The sequence below is a fragment of the Stegodyphus dumicola genome, chromosome 1 (genome assembly GCF_044657685.1).
Source record: "Stegodyphus dumicola isolate Sdum_Otavi_A_Nest chromosome 1, ASM4465768v1".
Taxonomy (NCBI): domain Eukaryota; kingdom Metazoa; phylum Arthropoda; class Arachnida; order Araneae; family Eresidae; genus Stegodyphus; species Stegodyphus dumicola.
Window position 1 is genome coordinate 112,461,165 of NC_140768.1, and position 18,917 is coordinate 112,480,081.

The 18,917-nt window shown below is 34.4% G+C and overlaps 1 protein-coding gene across 3 annotated transcripts in view; it reads right to left on the reverse strand.

The window, feature by feature from the left end:
- LOC118185593 (bcl-2-like protein 1) overlaps positions 1-18,917 on the reverse strand; it is a 52,443-nt gene that overhangs the window by 27,061 nt on the left and 6,465 nt on the right. The window contains exons 2-3 of one of the 3 annotated variants that reach the window (XM_035355483.2): positions 15,472-15,568; positions 12,038-12,242 (exon numbers count right to left, since the gene is read on the reverse strand). The exons of 1 other annotated variant lie outside the window; for it this stretch is intronic. In XM_035355483.2, the coding sequence (XP_035211374.1) occupies positions 12,238-12,242; positions 15,472-15,568 (102 nt within the window). In that variant the 3' untranslated portion in view covers positions 12,038-12,237. Of the gene's footprint in view, positions 1-12,037; positions 12,243-15,471; positions 15,569-18,917 lie in introns of those variants that run through there. One more of the 3 variants, XM_035355481.1, reaches the window with a different exon arrangement.

Consider the following 18,917-nt stretch of genomic DNA (forward strand, 5'->3'; position numbering starts at 1 on the left):
AAAATTCAAATAGACCTGATTTTAGATAACATCGTGTTCGTATTAATAATGCTTCACGGAAACATTTTTAAAATGTATTTCCGTGAAAACTTCACTTGGAAAAGGTTCTATCGACAAAACTGTAAAAAATCACTGAAAATGAAACCCAAAATGGCTATATTACAATTATTTACTTACATACTGCAGACTAGATTTGTGGATATGCAATATAAATGAAGACTTGTGCATACCTTTAATCTGCAAATTGCGATACAATTATAAATCTCATTTCAAAACTAAATTTAATGCAGCGAGACTTGCTTTTTTTGTGAACACAGTTTAAAAGGATAAATAAATAAAAAAGTAACCACGAAATTAAAAATAAGATTATCTCAAGTTCATAAAAAATAATTGTTCATGCGCTTAAACGAGACTACTTTGCACAAAAAAATGTGCTGAACGTTCCGTCAAATTGTAGCAGAGCTTCCCTGGTGAAATCTTATCCTGAAATATAGGATTATTCAGATCAAGGTTCTTTAATATTAAAGGTTCGGCCAGGAACAAGAAAAGCGTGCCATTGGTTGCTGGTAGTGACGTCACCCGGGTGACAAGACATATGGGTTGGCGCGTATGCTACATGATTTTGGTAATGGGAAAAATGTAAACTAAAGCAAAATGATCTTTTTATATGTGGGAATTATAAAATACTGGAAATACCGGGTATATACTTTCTGATTAAGCATTTTATTAAAGCGAATGTTTATTTTATGCACAGAATTCGTACGAATGCTCAAAATAATTATAAACATTACATCCTTTCCTTAAAGGAAAGCATTAGAAAATGAAAAACGATATTTAGGTTAATTAAGGGACAAATGTTGTAAAACGAGGTATTTTCCAATATATTTGTGCTGTATTGTCTGCATTAAGTAAATCTTTTTTAATAGAATACATGAAGGCATAACTGCTAAAACCATGGTAATAAGATAATAAAGTATTTTCCAATTTATTTTCATTGCTCATGCATTTTTTTGATACAAATGAATTTTGACATTTCATCAGAAATATACGATTGTGATTTTCATTTAAAATTACATAAGCAAAAATATATATATAAAATTCAAATCAATAAATTCAGATTTAATTACCCTAAAATTCTACAAATTTCTTAATATCACATCCTTATACTTTTAAATAGACTTATCACATTCTTTTAAAGTCACTTATACTGATTCACTTCAAATTTCAGCAGAAGTGTATATATTTTCAGTATTATCTAAAACAAACCAGGGTTTAATTTCTAAAATTAGAAATGTCGGAGCCCTATGGAAGACCGTCAGCAAAGAGGAACAGGAGCAAATAAATACGACTATTAAACTCGTTAATAATTTTAAAATTAAATATTTAATTATCAATTTAATAGCTAATTACTGTTTTTAAATTGCTGTTTAATCAAAAATTAATTATAATTTAATTGTTAATTATTAGATAAATATTATTTATTGAAATAATTAAAGATTAAAGCAATTAAATAATTAAAATTAAATAAAATGTAAAGAGAAAAATTAAAATTTAATAAGCGATTAATAAAATTTTATTGTTGAAATGAAATGTTAGGAATTCTAAATTTTTTCCCTTGAAATTGTGGTTCAGTTTTATAAAAAGAAGTACCGGAGCTTTCCCTAGCGTGCCTTCGTGGTGTAATGGTTCTGCACACTGAGCCGGTATTTCAGAGGTCCGTGGTTCGATTCCCGGCGAAGGCGGTTGCAATTTTTTCATCTTTTCTGCTTCCAATTAACCTAATGACTCTACAAGATCCTTCTTATCTAGGGCTCCGCTGCCCTCCGGCTAGAATTGTAATTTATCTTAAAAATTAAGAAGTACCGGCGAAATTTAAGCGCTGCATATAATATTTATCCTAGCGTGTTTATTTGCTATAAATAATCTTCGATTTTCACGCCCTGTTTTTCCCTCCATACATTAAAAATGGAATAATTAAAATACATTTCTTACACATAAATGCACAATAATAAAACTAATAAACTTGCCCTATATTTTAATTTCAATTCAGCCTGTATTCAAATTAAATATTTTTAATTAATAATGTATTTATATCAGGTTGTTTCTTAAAATTCTTTTGTTATACTCAAAATAGTGCTCAGTATTCAATTATTTGTCTCTCTTATAATTAAGAAGAAATTATATGGAATCAAAATTAAAACATATGCAGCAGTTAAATAACACTGAAGACATTATCTTACTTAATCTTTCGCTATTTGTATTCCAGCACAATACACAGATTTATTTTCCTTCAGGGTCAAGCATGTGCAAGTTCACTTAGTTATATTAATTAAATTATATCACACATACCTGTATGCATCAGTTAAATAACACTGAAGGAAATATGTCACTCACTCATTCGATGTTTGCATCATTGTGTGGACGAGAAATTGTTCTTTCCTCACGGTGAGGCATGTATCATTTTACTTAGTTCGCAAAGCTTAACCCAGACGCTGCTTCAATACATAGAATTACGTTTCGGATGTAAAGAAAGTAACCAAAACATGTGAATGAAGTTGGATACGCGAATTTATTAACTAATCATTCAGGTATTCAGTATTAGTAAACATGACACTGAGTTTAAATATCTCACTACGATGCAAGTCTAATACACAAAATGAAGATTATGATAAAAAATAATTTAAAATGAGAAAATTTTCAATTTAAATGTAAAATAGCAGTAAAACGAAAAATAAATGTAAAATTACATCACAGTTATGTATGAAAACTACATAAATTCATTGAAAAAATAGTTATTTTATCTGGTTGTAAAGAGTGTTTTCCGCCAAGAAACTTATTAACGTGTATAATTCTGACACAACGCTATAGCACAATTTGCCACTTCCGCCTACGTATAATAGCAAATTAACAAATCAAATCAAACTCTTGATGCAACGAAAGTAAACAAATGCCAAGAACTAACGCTGTCACCCACATAACGTCATGCGTATTTGGCATAACTTTCTCCCCGCACTACGCATCGCTCTTGCTCCCCCCCCCGTATTCAGATCATGGAGGTAGGAAGTAAGATGGAGTAGCCCTAAACAAGTTTCTCCGTACCCTGCTCTGAAGCACCGGCGATCCCTACGTGGTGACCAAAACATTGGGTCATTTACCATTGAGTTCTATGGGATTTGATGCGTTCGGGTGTAAATATTTTGTCATTACGTCGTAAATATACATATAAATGTATATATTTTCTTTTTCTACAACACTTCAGAGTCCTAAGTATGTGAAAACAACATATTTTTAAACAACATTTCATTCTGAACGGAATTAAATGCTATACTTTTCACAGGACAGTTTTCTCAGAATGTTTTAATTTGAATGAAATATTTTCCACAAGTTTTCGTTAATTACATTAGAAAAAAAAATTAATTTATGTACCTTAACCGAATAAAATCGAATTACCTTAAGATCAAAGTTTATTGTATTAATATTAAAATTATGCATTATTTCTTTTCTATTTATACAGCTTCTTCCTAAAATACTTTCTTAAATATGACATGATTTTTTGGCTTCTTTTAAATCGAAAAATGTAAGTCAATTTATAATTAATGCTCTATTCGGTTCATTTTAAATTAGAGAATTATTATTAAATAGGTATTAAATAGTACTTGACTTTCTCTGAACATTTCTGAAAGGGAATAAAAAATTTTTTTTTAAAGTATTATTTAAAACTTGTAACTGAGTTATTATAAAATGTAAGTGGAATAATTCTTTTAATTATACTTATCAGATTTTTTTTTTTTTTTAACCCTTCATTTCAACAATTCATATTCCAAAACTCTTTATTACGTTCTTAAGTGCGCATATCATAGCTTTTGCTTTATAATGCCTTTTAACAGATTGCTTTCCAATACGAACAATTCTTGCTTAAATAGTTTTATAACGTATTTGTCAACAGGATTTCAATTTATGTTTACAATCCAATATTAAGGTTATTATATATTTAGATAACATTTATAATCATTATAAATTAGATACATTTAATAATTAGATTTCTTCACAGTACTTTCACAGTTATTTATAAGTGAATAAATTCTTCATTTCAAATACATTTATAAATAATTTAATGACCTGCGTACGTTAAGAAGCCAGCATAAAACTCAAATTTCCGATAAAAAAAGACTTGCGTGGGAAACCTTTAACAATCTGGAATCAATAAGAGGACCATTCATGATCGGACCTCCTTTGGCAGGATATACAAATGTTTTCACCTCCGTCGATTACCCTATTTTCAAATTCTTAATAAGCTGTCTTGATGATGTAGCACGTTCACATGGTCACATCATCTTGACTGCACATGGTACTTCCGCCAAATTCGCAAATGTGTCCCTCTTCTGTTCCACACATTTCGTAAAACTGTACATAATTTTACACAAATGTGTGGTTCCAAATCAAGGGAAAGCTAACTTATTGGCATATCTGTGTGTATATTTATTAATTTTGACGAGGATTGCAGCATTTGATGGTAATTTTATTTTTAATTAACCCAAGTACACTCATGTCCATAAATTAAGGATAATGCAAAATCAGGCAAAGGAAGAGTTAGAAGCAAAACAAATTTGACTTATTTGCAAAGCTTATTTATTAACTTATTTGCAAAGCTCTTTATTACGTTCTTAAGTGCGCATCTAATAGCATTTGCTTTACAATACCTTTTAACAGATTGCTTTCCAATACGAACAATTCTTGCTTAAATAGTTTTATAACGTATTTGTCAACAGGATTTCAGTTTATGTTTACAATTCAATATTAAGGTTATTATATATTTAGATAACATTTATAATCATTATAATCTAGATACATTTAATCATTAGATTTTTTCACAGTACTTTCACAGTTGTTTATAAGTGAATAAATTCTTCATTTCAATACATTTATAAATAATTTAATGAATATTTAAGTATTTTGTCAAAGGCAGATACATGCTTTTTGCAAGCACATGCATAAATACCCATACATATTTCCTATTTTTCATTTCGGGCATGTGCAAATCTTTAATTTCTATGCATTCACTATATTTTTCGTCTAAAGTAATTTACACTAATTTAGCATACACCCGAAAATTTTACATAAAAAATATATAAGAATATAATTTGAATGAAAACAAGTATTATTTTTAATACCCACTCAAAGGTCAGTTTTTCTTCAAAATTCCTCCACGATGGCATCTCTCTTTAGGCAGATAGCCCTTGCATGTGTTACTCTATTTAATAAAAACTTAATCTGACCTATGTGCCTAATTACAAATATTTTAACATACATAATTTTATATTTACATTAAAATATCAAATCAAGTTTCAAACTTTTCAAATCTTCTAGAAAATAAATTTTGGCAGATCTCTTTTAGCAATTTTCTTAAAATCTATATTTTTGTAGTGCAACAGCTTAGAATTTTATAAAACAAATTCATAATCAAAATCGCTGTTGTTAGTTATCGAAAAATAACCAAGATGTGATTTTTGCGTAAGTGTCAGTAAACTATACAAATTGCTATTATCCATCACACTATGAATGTTTCTTTCATGCGAGAGTGTCCCTTTTTCGATTTCTATGGAACTGTCGTGTGTCGAAATACTATCAATCTTGTCAAGCGACCTTCTGAATGTAAACAAAGAACACCCCGTCTGGTGACCCAAGCTTCAAAGCAGTGCTTACTTCTAGCGGGGAATGGCCCCTCCTCCCTTTCCTATCTCCATGATTCAGATAATGGCAAAGCACTTGAGGGCTATTTGCGTAAAGGGTTAGTTTTGTTCATTTAATTATGGCAAAGCAGCACTTCAGGGCTATCTGCTAGTTGGATGCCTTTGTAAAAAATCTAAGAACTGGCTCGTCGTATATACGTCAAGCACGGGGAACTACGAAAACGCCCATGCAGCCAACCTATTTGTCGGGATTCACTAGGACCGAACTACCACTATTTAGCGACTTTACCGCTCGGCCTCTGGTGGGCCACTGTCCAAGGGCAGGCATGTCTTCAGAAAAGACTTCAACGGAAAATGCCTCATGTTGACGTTATACGTGAGGAAAATCATTAATGCTCCCATGTGCAGTCTGCCCATACGTAAGGATCTGAACTCGGATCGAAGTACAGAATTCAGAGATTTTCAGGACGGCCGCTGGCGGGTCAAGAAGCTGTTAAGCCACTATCGTGAAGAGAACAAACATAACGTTCAGCACATTTTTTGTGCAAAAAGGTCTCGTTTAAGCATATGAACAATTTTTTTATGAACTTGAGATAATCTTATTTTTAATTTCGTGGTTACTTTTTTGACTTTTACAAAAAAAAAAAAAAAAAAAAAAAAAAAAAAAAAAAAAAGCAAGTCTCTAATGTTTGACTGCATTAAATTTAGTTTTAAAATGAAAACCCAAACCAGAACTCTTCGCAGGAATTTAGTTCTTAACCAACCGTACGTTCGGTGAACATGGAACAACTGCCATCTTAAAAAAATTAATATTTTTATTTGAAACCGTCCGTAATCGGAACTTAAAAATATTCTTTGTTACTGATGATTCAGAAGATTTATAAACGGAAAAAGCTCACAGAAAGTACTTAAACGGCTAAAAATTAAGTTCCTTTTCAAGCAGATTATCAAGAAATCAGAGTCCAGGAAAGTATACACGAATAACAAAATAAGATATTTCTCAATATTCGCTGGGTATTTGCATTAAAAGAAAACATCTGAAACAGGTGGTTCGAGTTACTTCTTTCTACGCACGACACCTGAAGGCCAACAGTTACTTGCAAAACTTACGTTTCATAAAGATTAGCTTTGATGAAATGATTTTATTAGGCTCTGAAATGAACTACAGAAGAATGTTTACCTTGCACATGTGCATCTGTCATCCATTTAAGGCTGGCATAGACTGTCGCACTACTTGATTTATCATAATGCTTAAACTGGGTTACTGAGCGAGCGAAATTAAGAATCAAATCTTCGTAGAGAGATAACAGTAACTTATATAACAGAAATTAGCTTCGGAGAATTGCTTTCTGATCAACACTGTTTAAAAGTCCAAATACAAAATAAAATAAAAAACTATGAAAAGAAGTCATCGAGATTTTTAGCTAAAACCAAAATTGTGACGCTTAATGGAAGCTTCTACTAGGCAACCAACACCAATTTCCTTTAACTTAAATTACTGACTTTAAAATAAATAAAAACTATGACTTTAGGATTTTAGTAACTACGTATTAGCAGCAAATAAGATGGTTGTACATAAAGTGCCGTATACATGTTCATTACAGTCTTATAATGAAACCCTGCTGCTGTGTTATACGAGAGTTTCCGCAATTTCTTTATTGTATGAGAGCTAAACTGTTGTAGGAAACCGTGTTTATAACAGGGATACCTGTTTTAGAGTTACATAGTTAACCTCAGACGAGAGGGAAATTCCGATACTTAAATAAGAAGCCTATCAAAGCTTCTGCCGTCGAACATGCCGTCTTTAAATTCACTTGTCAAATCAAAGTATTGATTAAAGAGATAAAAAAGCATGCGAATTATAATCTAAGATTTATAGGGTAACGGGCGCCGAAGAGTTTTTTCTGTAGAAAGACATATGCGCCAAAGTGGCCTAGGGCTATCATTAAATGTTTTCTTATACAATTGTTTACAAAGTAAATGTCAATAAAAGTGTTTAGGCAGTGCCAGTCTTTTTTTAGTTTAAAGAAATTTTACCTTTGACCGCAGTCGGAATGAGCTGATGACAAAAAATGTGCTTTCGTGCCGGAAGCTGGTTATATGTACCAAAATTGTTTGACGCGTGCCTATCACGGAAAAGATACCTCGGTATTTTCAATACACCCTCAAGTTTTTACAGACAACACACAAGCAGTGGAGTCTACTATGAATAAAACTTTGCTATGAGCAAATTTTCCCACAGAAAAAATCTTTGAAAAAATGGCAAGTGAATTTCAAATTGCATATATTAATTTCATTATGAATCAAGCAGGTAAACCCGGAGAACGAAGACAATCGTCTCAGCATTTCACAATAGAGAATGCAACGCAATAACTAAAAAAAGAAGGGATTAAAGTTCATTAATTATTACATATGAAATGTTGAACGAATTCCGACCATGTCCATTTTTACGACTATTTCGCAGAGCAGATCCCCACTGTGCGCATTTCTGAAGTTTTTAATATATACACGTATACTCCACACCACCTAGAAAAGTAAAAAAAACTTGGAAAAGAAAACACTGCCTTGTTTATACAATTAAACTAAAGAACAAAATACAATTCCACAGAAAATGGAATGGAAAAGAAACTTTCCTGTTCGCAATCTAATCTCTCTCGAGGGTGGAGGTGGAAATTCTTTTAGAAGAGGAGGAAAGAACAAGATGCTAAGCGAAATTTAAATCAAAGACGCGCAATGTGTGGTCTCCTAAATGTCTTGGAGCTGACAGAAGAGAACCAGGGATTGCAGGCTAAAGATCGTTGGGTGGTCCCAAGATGGAAATCTAGATCAGAAACAAGAATAGCGACTACATTTCAAACGCTAACGGACATAGTTTCCAAAGCTAAGCTTCGTAAATTTAAGAAATACTTATATCATACATAAATAAATATTTTAAAGAAATTATTCAAAGATGTAACGAACAGAAGCACTAAGGAAAAACTAGAACAATGATGTACATGGAGATCCTTAATTACAAACTGAACAAAATTACTTCTCGTTCTGTACATAATCATGATTTTGCGAAGTCTATGAGAAAGGAGAATGTATTTACTTTACATACGAGGAAATTCCAAAATAGCTCATACAGCCAGCTAGGCGTTGTCATGAGTGAAATGACACATAATTAAAGTTCTTGAATAGAGTTCCCTAATTCTACAGAAAAGAGACTTCCATTTCGAAGTAATTTATAGTTCCGGATATCTTAGATTATCTATATATGGCTGAGCACTCGAGGTCTACCTAAGGGTGCGGTGTATTTAATTATGACAAAGCACACGAGGACTATCTGCCTAAAGGAAGGGATGAGACTTCGTGGAGGACTTTCTAAGGAAAACTGGCTCGTATACACGTTACACATGGGGTGTGCGCGTCTGATTATGGCAAAGCATCGAGGGCTATCTGCCTAAGGGGAGGGATGCCTTCGTGGAGGACTTTCTAAGGGAAACTGGCTCGTATACACGTTACAAATGGGGAAAACCACGAAAACGCCCATGCAGCCAGCCCGTTCGCGGGATTCGAACCTCGGACCGAACTACCAGTGTTCAGCGACTTTACCGCTCGGGAAGGGATACTTTTGTGGAACAGTTTGAGAGGAATTGGCTCATTCACACATTACACATAGTAAGAACCAACAATGCAGTCAGTCCGTTTGCCTATATTCCAACCCGGGGCCAACTACCCGCACTCAATCACTCTGCCACTGGTGGGGTTGGTGGATGCAAGAAGCAGCAAAATGCAGTAGGAAATCTATCCAAGGACAGAAGTGCATTCATGGAGTTTTTCTAAAGGCAAATGGCTCACGATACATACTTGAGTTTTAATTTTGCCCTATAGCCAGCTTGTTCGGCTTGATCTGAGCCCGAGTCGCACTACCGGTGTTTGACGATCTTAACTTTCAGCAACCAACCACAAGGGAACAAGTCGATAAAGATCCGAAAGTACGGTAAATTTTAAAAGGAAAAATACCCGGCGAAAAAATTCAGAACAGGTACATAACACTATTTGCTGATATTTTTGAATGAATTACATAGAAAAGATTGGCAAGTCCAAGATTAAATGTGCTCCATATTTTCACTGAAAATAAACATACCAAGTATTTTTCCCCTGATAAATAAGATTAATTAAAACATGACGTTATGGGACGTATATCTAAACATACTGGTTTTAACATATTCGCTACACCGAATGACGCAGCATATTTTTAAGGAAAATTTGTAATTTTTAAAGGAAGGAAAACACTCGCGATTGACAAATACGCAACCCACGAGTGATGCAACTGAATAATAAATTTAGCCACTGTTTGCAGGAAGTAATCATTCAAGGAAAACGTGTGATAGAAGACTAAATTACAACACAACCGAAGATTGTTGAATGAATTTACTTTTCACGATAAACCAGCAAACTGGCAATTTCAATACAAGTTTCCCCGCTTTACGAAACCAAAGCGATCGTGTGAAATCCTTCCGTACGGTGGAAATGTTGAAGTGAAAAAACTATTAATTTAACCGGAAAAAAGTTCCGGAGCCGTACAATATTTAATCGGTGACAATGGTAGATTTTACACGACGCATTTCAAGTTGAGACATCGGAGATTTTGGATTTGTTAGATTATGGCAAAGAGTTTATAGCTGTCTGCCAAAGGGTCAAATGCTTTCGGAAAGCTCTTTGTAAGGATTAGGTAGACGAGTTATCTGCCAGACGTCAGGTGAGCCTTCGCGGAGGACTTTCTAATAAAATCTAACTCGTATTCACGCTACACATACTGGGACAGTTTTCGTATGGAATCTGCATGGGAAGTACCAGTTCCCAAGCAGATTGGCAGACTAACCAGTGATTAGCGGTGTTATCCGTTTGACCGCAGGTGAGTTCCATTTGATAGCTTGAGATAAGGAAAGAAATACAACAGGAGTAAAATACAGTAGTACAACTCTGGATCTTCCCAGCACACTGTGAAGAGAAGTTCAGTGGAAATATAAGGATGTAAATGAAACACTGATAAAGCAGAAAAATATGGCTCAAATCCAAAACTATTTACTAGTGACTTCTAGAATGTGAACACGGACATCAATTAACTGATCTCCTAATTCCTTTTTAGGCTACCACCGGCCGAGCGGTTAAGTCGCTGAACACTGGCCCGAGGTTCGAATCCCGCGAGCGGGCTGGCTGCATGGGCGTTTTTGTGGTTTCCCCCCATCTGTAATGTGTATATGCGCCAGTTTTCCTTAGAAAGTCCTCCATGAAGGCATCCTTCTCCTTAGATAAACCTCAAGGCTTTGCCGTAATCACAGAAACCAAACCAAATAAAATTCCTTTCTGAATCTTCTGAAGAAGGTGATTTAGTACACCAGCAAGCATACTGACAGAATACCACTATACTATTGAGATTTGACTATTTTGGCGCATTTCTGGATAAAATTTAATATTTCTGCCCTGAATTAAGGGGACAGAAAAGTTTCACAAGTTTGAGGCACATCAGCTTCCTTTAACACTTTAAGCAGCTAGTTGAATTGCGGCAAAATACAGGTTTTACTTCCTCCAGAAAGTACACATTCGTGAACTTTGTGTCTAGTTCCATACTAAAGGTACATTGGAGTAATTGTGATTGCGTACATATTCATTTATATATTCAAGCACGTTCTTAGAGTTTATATTTCTATTTTCAGTTTTCGTATCCTGTCGCAGGACCGAATTTCAATACCCATCATCAACACAAAAGAAAATGTAGATACTTACACCCGTCGCTGTGAAGTTGTTGCGTTTCAGTGCTAATTATGAATAAATGTAATTTCACAACTCACATCTGTGCTTTCGTTTGAATGATTCACGATAAGCTTTTGTTTTATTAACAAAGATATAAATTAGTTATTATTGGTGTATTTGCCCTTACATTTTGAAAGAAGTTATTAAAAATTTGAAACGTGCCTTCTACAGAGTAACACGCAGTCGATCATTGTCAAAGTTAGGAGATTGCACCACCTATTAAAAAAAAGAGTTTGTCAGATGTCAGCTGAATACGGTCGACGTAACAGTAATAGGTTGGTACTCGTAGCGCTTCTAAACAGAGCGGTTCCGGTTATATCGGAAGGCGTAACAAAATAGAAGAAATTAGTTTTTAAACGAACAGCAAAAAGAATGAGAGTCGAACACTTTTAAGCATCAGTTCATTCAGAATTTCGAGGGTACGACTAGCACAACATTTGGGGGATCTACTCTTTCACAGTTCAGTGCTAACGGACATTCACGGTCGAAGGTATAATACGAAAGTACCAAAACATTTTTCCCTCCATAAAGATTAAAATGCTAAAACAGTAGGTATAAAAATACTTTTATTAGAACAGAATTCGATTTACTGACAATAGTAAAAAGTATACAACATTTTCTTTTGAATTTAAAAGTTAAAAACAGATTCTTCTGAGCTTTTGGCCAACTGCATTTCATGCCTGTTTACATTCAGTGTAGACAACTCTTCCGAGTCTTGGTACAGGATTCTTCTGAGTCGTCTTTACCTTCATCCTAGAAAAAGCATATTCTAAGCCATCGAGAGGGCTAGTAAAACAGTTTTTTTAAATTAAACAAAACTCATAAATAATCGAGGGTAATGTCCGAGTTTTAATCGTCTATTAATTACTACCCTCCACAGCGAGTCGAAAGGAACATTTTCGCGAAATTTCGTTTTCGAGATATCCGACTGGTTGACTTAAGCCAAAACCAGTTCTTTGGGAAGATGCTACAAGGAAAACAACTTCAAGCAAAACATTTCATTTTGACTAAAATTAAAATGCTCCACGTAGTTATCCGAGGCATTACTTTCAATGAAACATGTTTCGGTTAGGAACAAATAGTAGAAGAAAAAGCTCATTTCTTGGAAAGCGTCCTTAGATTAGATAATCCCACTGCGTTCACAAGATGGACAATTCGCAGCGTCGACACCGGCTAGTTACTGGCATGACTACTTGATAAAAATAAATTTTGATGATATAACGAGCAAGAATTAATACGCATGTCGCCTGAACAGTCAACCAATCACCACTTCAATATTTCAAAATCAACTAAACTTATTCGGAATGGAAAATTATCAACGCTTAGGAACTGGACGTCTTTTTTATATCATTTGCAATACATTTCCAAAGCTAATCAGACATGCAAAATATACCAGGCAGCTAGCTTTCCCGAAAAACACACAACAGTCATTCCAAGTCGTGTTCATAGACCTTCGGCAGAAACATTGCGAAGACAATCGTTTCGTAGTTTAAAACTACGAAAGCATTTGATAGGAAACTTTCAGGCAAATTTGAACATTTAACATACTAATCTATCAGAGGTTAGCAGACGATGGAAGTGGGCTGAAACAACATCTCTTAAGTTATACTGTTAAAATTTTTTAATATTGATAAAATATTGTGTCTACAGGAAGATAATGTGTACAAAGTGACCAGTACAAATCTATTAAGCATCACAAGCTACTGATACAATATATTAACGCATTTCAAGGAAGACATGCAACACCCACAGCAGGAATAATGAGAATTTTCTATTTGAGTAAAGATTTCTGGTACAGGGTATATATTTAAGAAATATAATTACTTTTTCCCATTATTTATACCCTGTACGAGATATTTGTTCTTGTATGAGAACAAGGGCATATGTTTGAACAGAAATATATATAAAACCGAGGTGAACACTTATTGAAAAGTTTCTAACAGAAATCACCAGGAAAATGTTCGCCAAACTTGCATATTTCTTGGAGGAGTTATAAACTCAACACCTATCTTCTTGGCCGTTGTTAATGTCTTGTTTCAAACACCTTCGGAGATTTTTTTGCACTTAACCCAACATCCAAGTATGCTTTTAATGCAAATGACTCGAATATCAGCATGCTAAATCACGATAAATTATTACTGGTTCGCGACTTCAAAAATCTTGTCAGACAGGAAAAATATTAAATTGTATAATCTTTTATTTTCCAGCACAATTAAATACAATAGTGAATACACAAAGTATTCCGACTTTTTCCCTTCTTTGAAAACAAGAATTATTTATCAACAGAACCGCCAGATGGCCATTTTTGCCCTAAGATTTTATATCATAGTTTAAAAATGAAAACAAAAACATTGTATGACTACAATGGCTATAACTGTCTCGATTTTACAACAGTGTCTAAACCAACAAAAAATAACCGCCATTACTCGGCTGCTATATAATGAAAGCCGCAAGACCTAAAGTTTCAATTTCAGCATTCCAATGAACGAATAAATTCCTAACAACGTGACTGAGTACCAAATTTAGTACATTCAACTACACGCTTGACTGATATCTAAGAAAAACTTCAGGAAATACCAAAGAAGTGCTAAGTCAACCTATACACAATGGCACTTTCTAAAACATCAATTGCGTGACTATTGTCTCCGAGGTACACCCAGACAGACAATGCAGATGTAATCTACGACAGTTGAAGCATTCCATTCACAACAAGGCTATCTCCTGCTGATTGTCTTCGCATTCACAAAATTGCAAAGGAGTTACTCCAAAGGGATTTCATGCAATTCTTAAAACAGCTTCAGCAAGCTTTCTCTAAACTTCTAAATAGCAATCTTTAGAATTTTGCCCAAACTAGAAATGTTAAACATAATATTTCAGTAATTTGTTAGCCTGGTATCTCGATGATGCGATGTCTGCCATTACACAAAAACGTGAAGCGAGAAAAAAATGCTTAGGGGGATGAAGTTAACTGCAACAAAAAGTAGGGCATTACTACAGAAACGTTTGTATAAGAAAAACACAATTCTGCCAGCTGAAAGGTAAAATCCGCAATGAATGAAGTTGGCGCAACTATCAGACTTCATTAAAATTTTATTCTCTAAAAGTTTTATCGTTAACTTAGAATTATCACTGTACTTTTATGAAAACAAGTGAAGGTTCAATGTCTATTCAGAAATTAAATATTACGTTTCCATAGTTACGTAACGTAAAGAAGAGAGTGAATTCACGAATATCTGAATTATTTCGCGGAAGGTTTCAACGTCGTAGAATGCATGAACGACGATTCGCGGCATTTCAACCGAAATCATACTAGGCGTCTCCGAAATTATCAAATCCTGTGCTGACTGTTACATCACAAGACATTCTACAGTTCCTTACAACAGTCTTCACCAGTGGCCTAATGTATAAGAGCGCTGATACTGGTCGACTGTTGCATACACGTTGGCTACATGTTTAATTTTCGCATATGTAAAGTGAATACAAACCAGTTTCCGTTAGGGAATCCTCCAAAAGGCAGATAAGCTTCGTATAATTTTAGTAACGTCAATTTACACTACGAAATGGGATGTTAAATATACTTCAAAAGATTACTGGCAAGAAGCGTAATCTAGCTTAATTACCATGCCTAACACGTTCACTGCATAACGTGACATCGAGCAAGGAAAAATTCAGCCACTTCTTCGGCCTTGAGAAGCAAAATAAGTGGCACATTTTTAATACACAAACTATTCACCAGCATTTTGTTCTATCCTTTGTTGACGCATGTTCGTACTTTTTAATTTCGTACTAATTTAATAACTTTAAGTCTACTGAAGACGTTAAACTGCCAGAAGAATTAAAGTTTATGCGATTTCTCGGTAACGTTTAAAACTCGGACGACTAATTTTGCTAGCACCGCGCTTTTACAGATTATATTAGTTGTCTAACTGTGTCTACAGAAAACTAAATTGATAAAAGAAGAGTTGGATTTTTCAATAATTACCATTACGGCACTTGCAGAGACTGGACTGAATCCTCTTAAAAACTCCACGTTTCTGTGGCAATTTTCTGCTTTTGTAGAACGCAAGAAGACCTGGATCCTAAAAACAAAAAAATCCTGCTATAGCATTTAGCATTCGGCAATGCATGCATAACCTAAAAATCTAGCGTTCTTCAATTGATTCTCTGTTCACTAGACCGTAAATATGCCGTAATCCGTGGGAAAGAGAAAGAATCTTCAGTTCCAACGACCAAAACGCAACAAACAATTACAGACACTGACAATTAAAAAAAGACTAACAAAACGATACACAGGGGAAAAGAGAAGCTTTGATATAGGGAACAAACAACATGTAATTTGGTCTCTTATTTCATTCAGTTAAGAGACCAATCATACTGCCTCCTTTACTTTCCGTACTTTTTTTTAAATCGCAGAATTTGGAATCATCTTATTCATGCCATTTTATAACATCTCAAAAGTCACCAAAATACAACCATGAAGAACTGTTTTATATGCTAGCTTATACTTTAATGACACACTATAAGAATTCTTGTATTGCCTATATGTCGCATACAACCAAAAAGTTAGCAAACTGAAGGAATTTGAAGACTACATACCGATCCAGATAATCGCAGTAAGCGCTGAAGGAAAAAATATTGAAGGTTAATATTACTTTCCAAACGGATATACGTTATTTAATAATGTACAAGGAAGGAGCTCCCTGACAATCAACCTCACTTCTTTTTTCCTGAATTTTAATTTCTAGCGAGAAATTGAGCAAACTTTATTCACTTATTCACGCATGACCAACTTTCTCCATGCAAACCTGTGGGATACCCTGAACGCCATATAAATTGGAAAAATCTCGAGTAACCGCATTCTTCTACAACAGTTCAGTTAATACTGCTCGCCGATTTTAAGACATATTTAAAACTATGCACTTCAGATAATATATATGTAGATAGTAAATTAAACCGTTCAAGGAAGTTCCCTTGGGAATTAGCTAGAAGTTAATTTCGTCTTTTAATCGCTTGTCTTGCTATCGCGGGAAATCAAGAAGGGTTGACACCTGTAATAGCTAACTGCGCCATTCAAAACCAGAAGATTTTGGGACCAATATTAAAAGAGTTTCTAGAATAAAATTTTCTAAAATATTCAGGCAAATATGTAAATTATCATCGTGATAGCTTTATTCAGGCGTGGTGGTAACCAAGTTCAAATTTATGCACCAATGAAGTAATTTACAACACAGCTTTATATAAAACTAGGGAGAATTCAAATTCCAAGTTATCCCAGAATTCTGGTTTTACGTTGCAACATTACAGTATTTCCACAATGCGACAATACCAAATAACCTTTGAAGCAACCAAAAACAAGTACACAGGAACATGCAATTCACACGGCCCAATCAGCCTTGTTTATGTTATGTTAACACGCAGCGCGTCTCTCAAATTAACATCTGGACCTTCTTAATTCAACATAAACAAAGTCTGATATCGAGATTAAAAGCGGCTTGGTTTGGATTTCCTACAAGTTTCAGCACAAAACTTCTTTTCAATTAATGGCATTCATTATGGCCCCTTTGCCATGCATTCACAGTTAAGCCTCTTCATGTGACTACCCTTAGAAACTTTATCAGTGTTTCGGTACTCAGCGGTACTAAAACACACAGAAAATCGTGTTTTGAAAGGCGGCCTTCTTGTGGCGGGTAAAAATATCTTTGGTGCTGCTTAATGTGTTTTAACTAGTCGTCGTTCGAAAATTGCACTGCTTTTATATAGTTTATCTGCCTAAGAAAAGGATCTCCATAGCCTGATACAACATTTCTTCAACTTGCAACCCAAAAATTTGAATCAGCTTATAAAAGTAACTGGAGAACACAATTGGTGATTATAATATACGATACAGTGGCAGAAACATATTCAATCCCCGATTACCCATTTCTGTGGGCCTACGAGCAGCGAGCGGATTATCAGGTGTTCTCAACCTTTTGTGTCTCACGCATCCCTTTCACCACTGCCAAACCATCATTCCCCCTTTCCCCTCCTCGGAAAAAATATACATACATTCATTAAATTTTAGCCTTTAATATGTTTAATAAATTAAACAAGAAAAAGTATACAAAATGTTAATGAATAGCAAAATTTCAACACAAGTGGTTTTTTTATATTCATAGACTAAACTTAGTACTTCAGAGGTAAACAAAAGCTGACCTCATGCCCCCTGAAACAAATTCTCCTCCCTCGGGTTAAGAACTCCTTGGATAGACGATAGCTTAAACTCCGAGGAAAATGCTAGTAAAATGAAAATGTTTGCGGTTTTTACTCCTGTGAAACATAGATAGGAGGTACTTTCCTTCCAGATGCCCTATTAGGAATTCTCCATTTAAACAGATAACTTGCTCTCGTATAATCCAATAAATTCCATTTTTGCGAAACAAGTCAACTTATACCGCCTACCAACAGAATCAAATCGAAGAAAATTTTAAGTTCTGGCGTTTTATAAAAATCTAATCCAGCGGAATTGGTTGACAACTGTAAAGCAAGTTTTGAAAAACACCAAATTTTATTTTAAAATTAGAATTACCTTAGTTATAACTTGCGCATCGTCGCGGCTTAAGTGACGTCTTTATTATTGTTGCGCATACACCAACTTTCTTTCCCACACGTTTAAATCGATGCCTAACAAAGCAGACCCAAAGAGAAACTCCCAATCAATTTGTGAGTAAGTAATCTGCCTACGGCGAAAAAAGTAATGAATGGAAAGTACCAGATCAAACCGAAGTACCACGTACTATAATTAAACAAGAATAACAATGTTCTGCGATAAAAGCACGAAAGTTAGCCAACTGTGAAGAATGAGAATAGTCACCAAAGAAATGAATGGACGAACCCAAGGTATGGCTATACTACGTCGCCTAACGAGAATTATTTCGGCCCATTATTAAATGCATCTTGGCACGAAACCACGAAAGAAATCTTCAATAAGACCACAATACAGATGTAAAAGAAACAGATATGGGTCACAGAAACAAAGCATCGCTTTAAGAATGAAACCAGTCTTTGGACCACTGATAGCATACTCATTAAAAGTTTATCCTTGAATGAAGGATAAAAGGTCAAAACACACAGCATCGCGCATCGAGCCATGTACGAAATCAACTGATAAGGTGTGGGAATACAAACACATTTTAAGAATCACATGCTCCATGTGCAAGTACATTTCCACCCGAAGAAATAATGTTAATGAAGAAAGAATGAACGAAGGCTAGAATTCAAGAAATGTTTTTCTGAGCTGAAAATTCATGCAAATACAGTATTTCAGTTTACGCTTCGATAGAGAATTTAAATGTTGCTGGCAGCCAATTAATGCTATTTTTAATAATTTTTTCAAGGATTTGATGAACATTCCAATGATTTATTTTCATATTTTATCTTCAACATTATCAA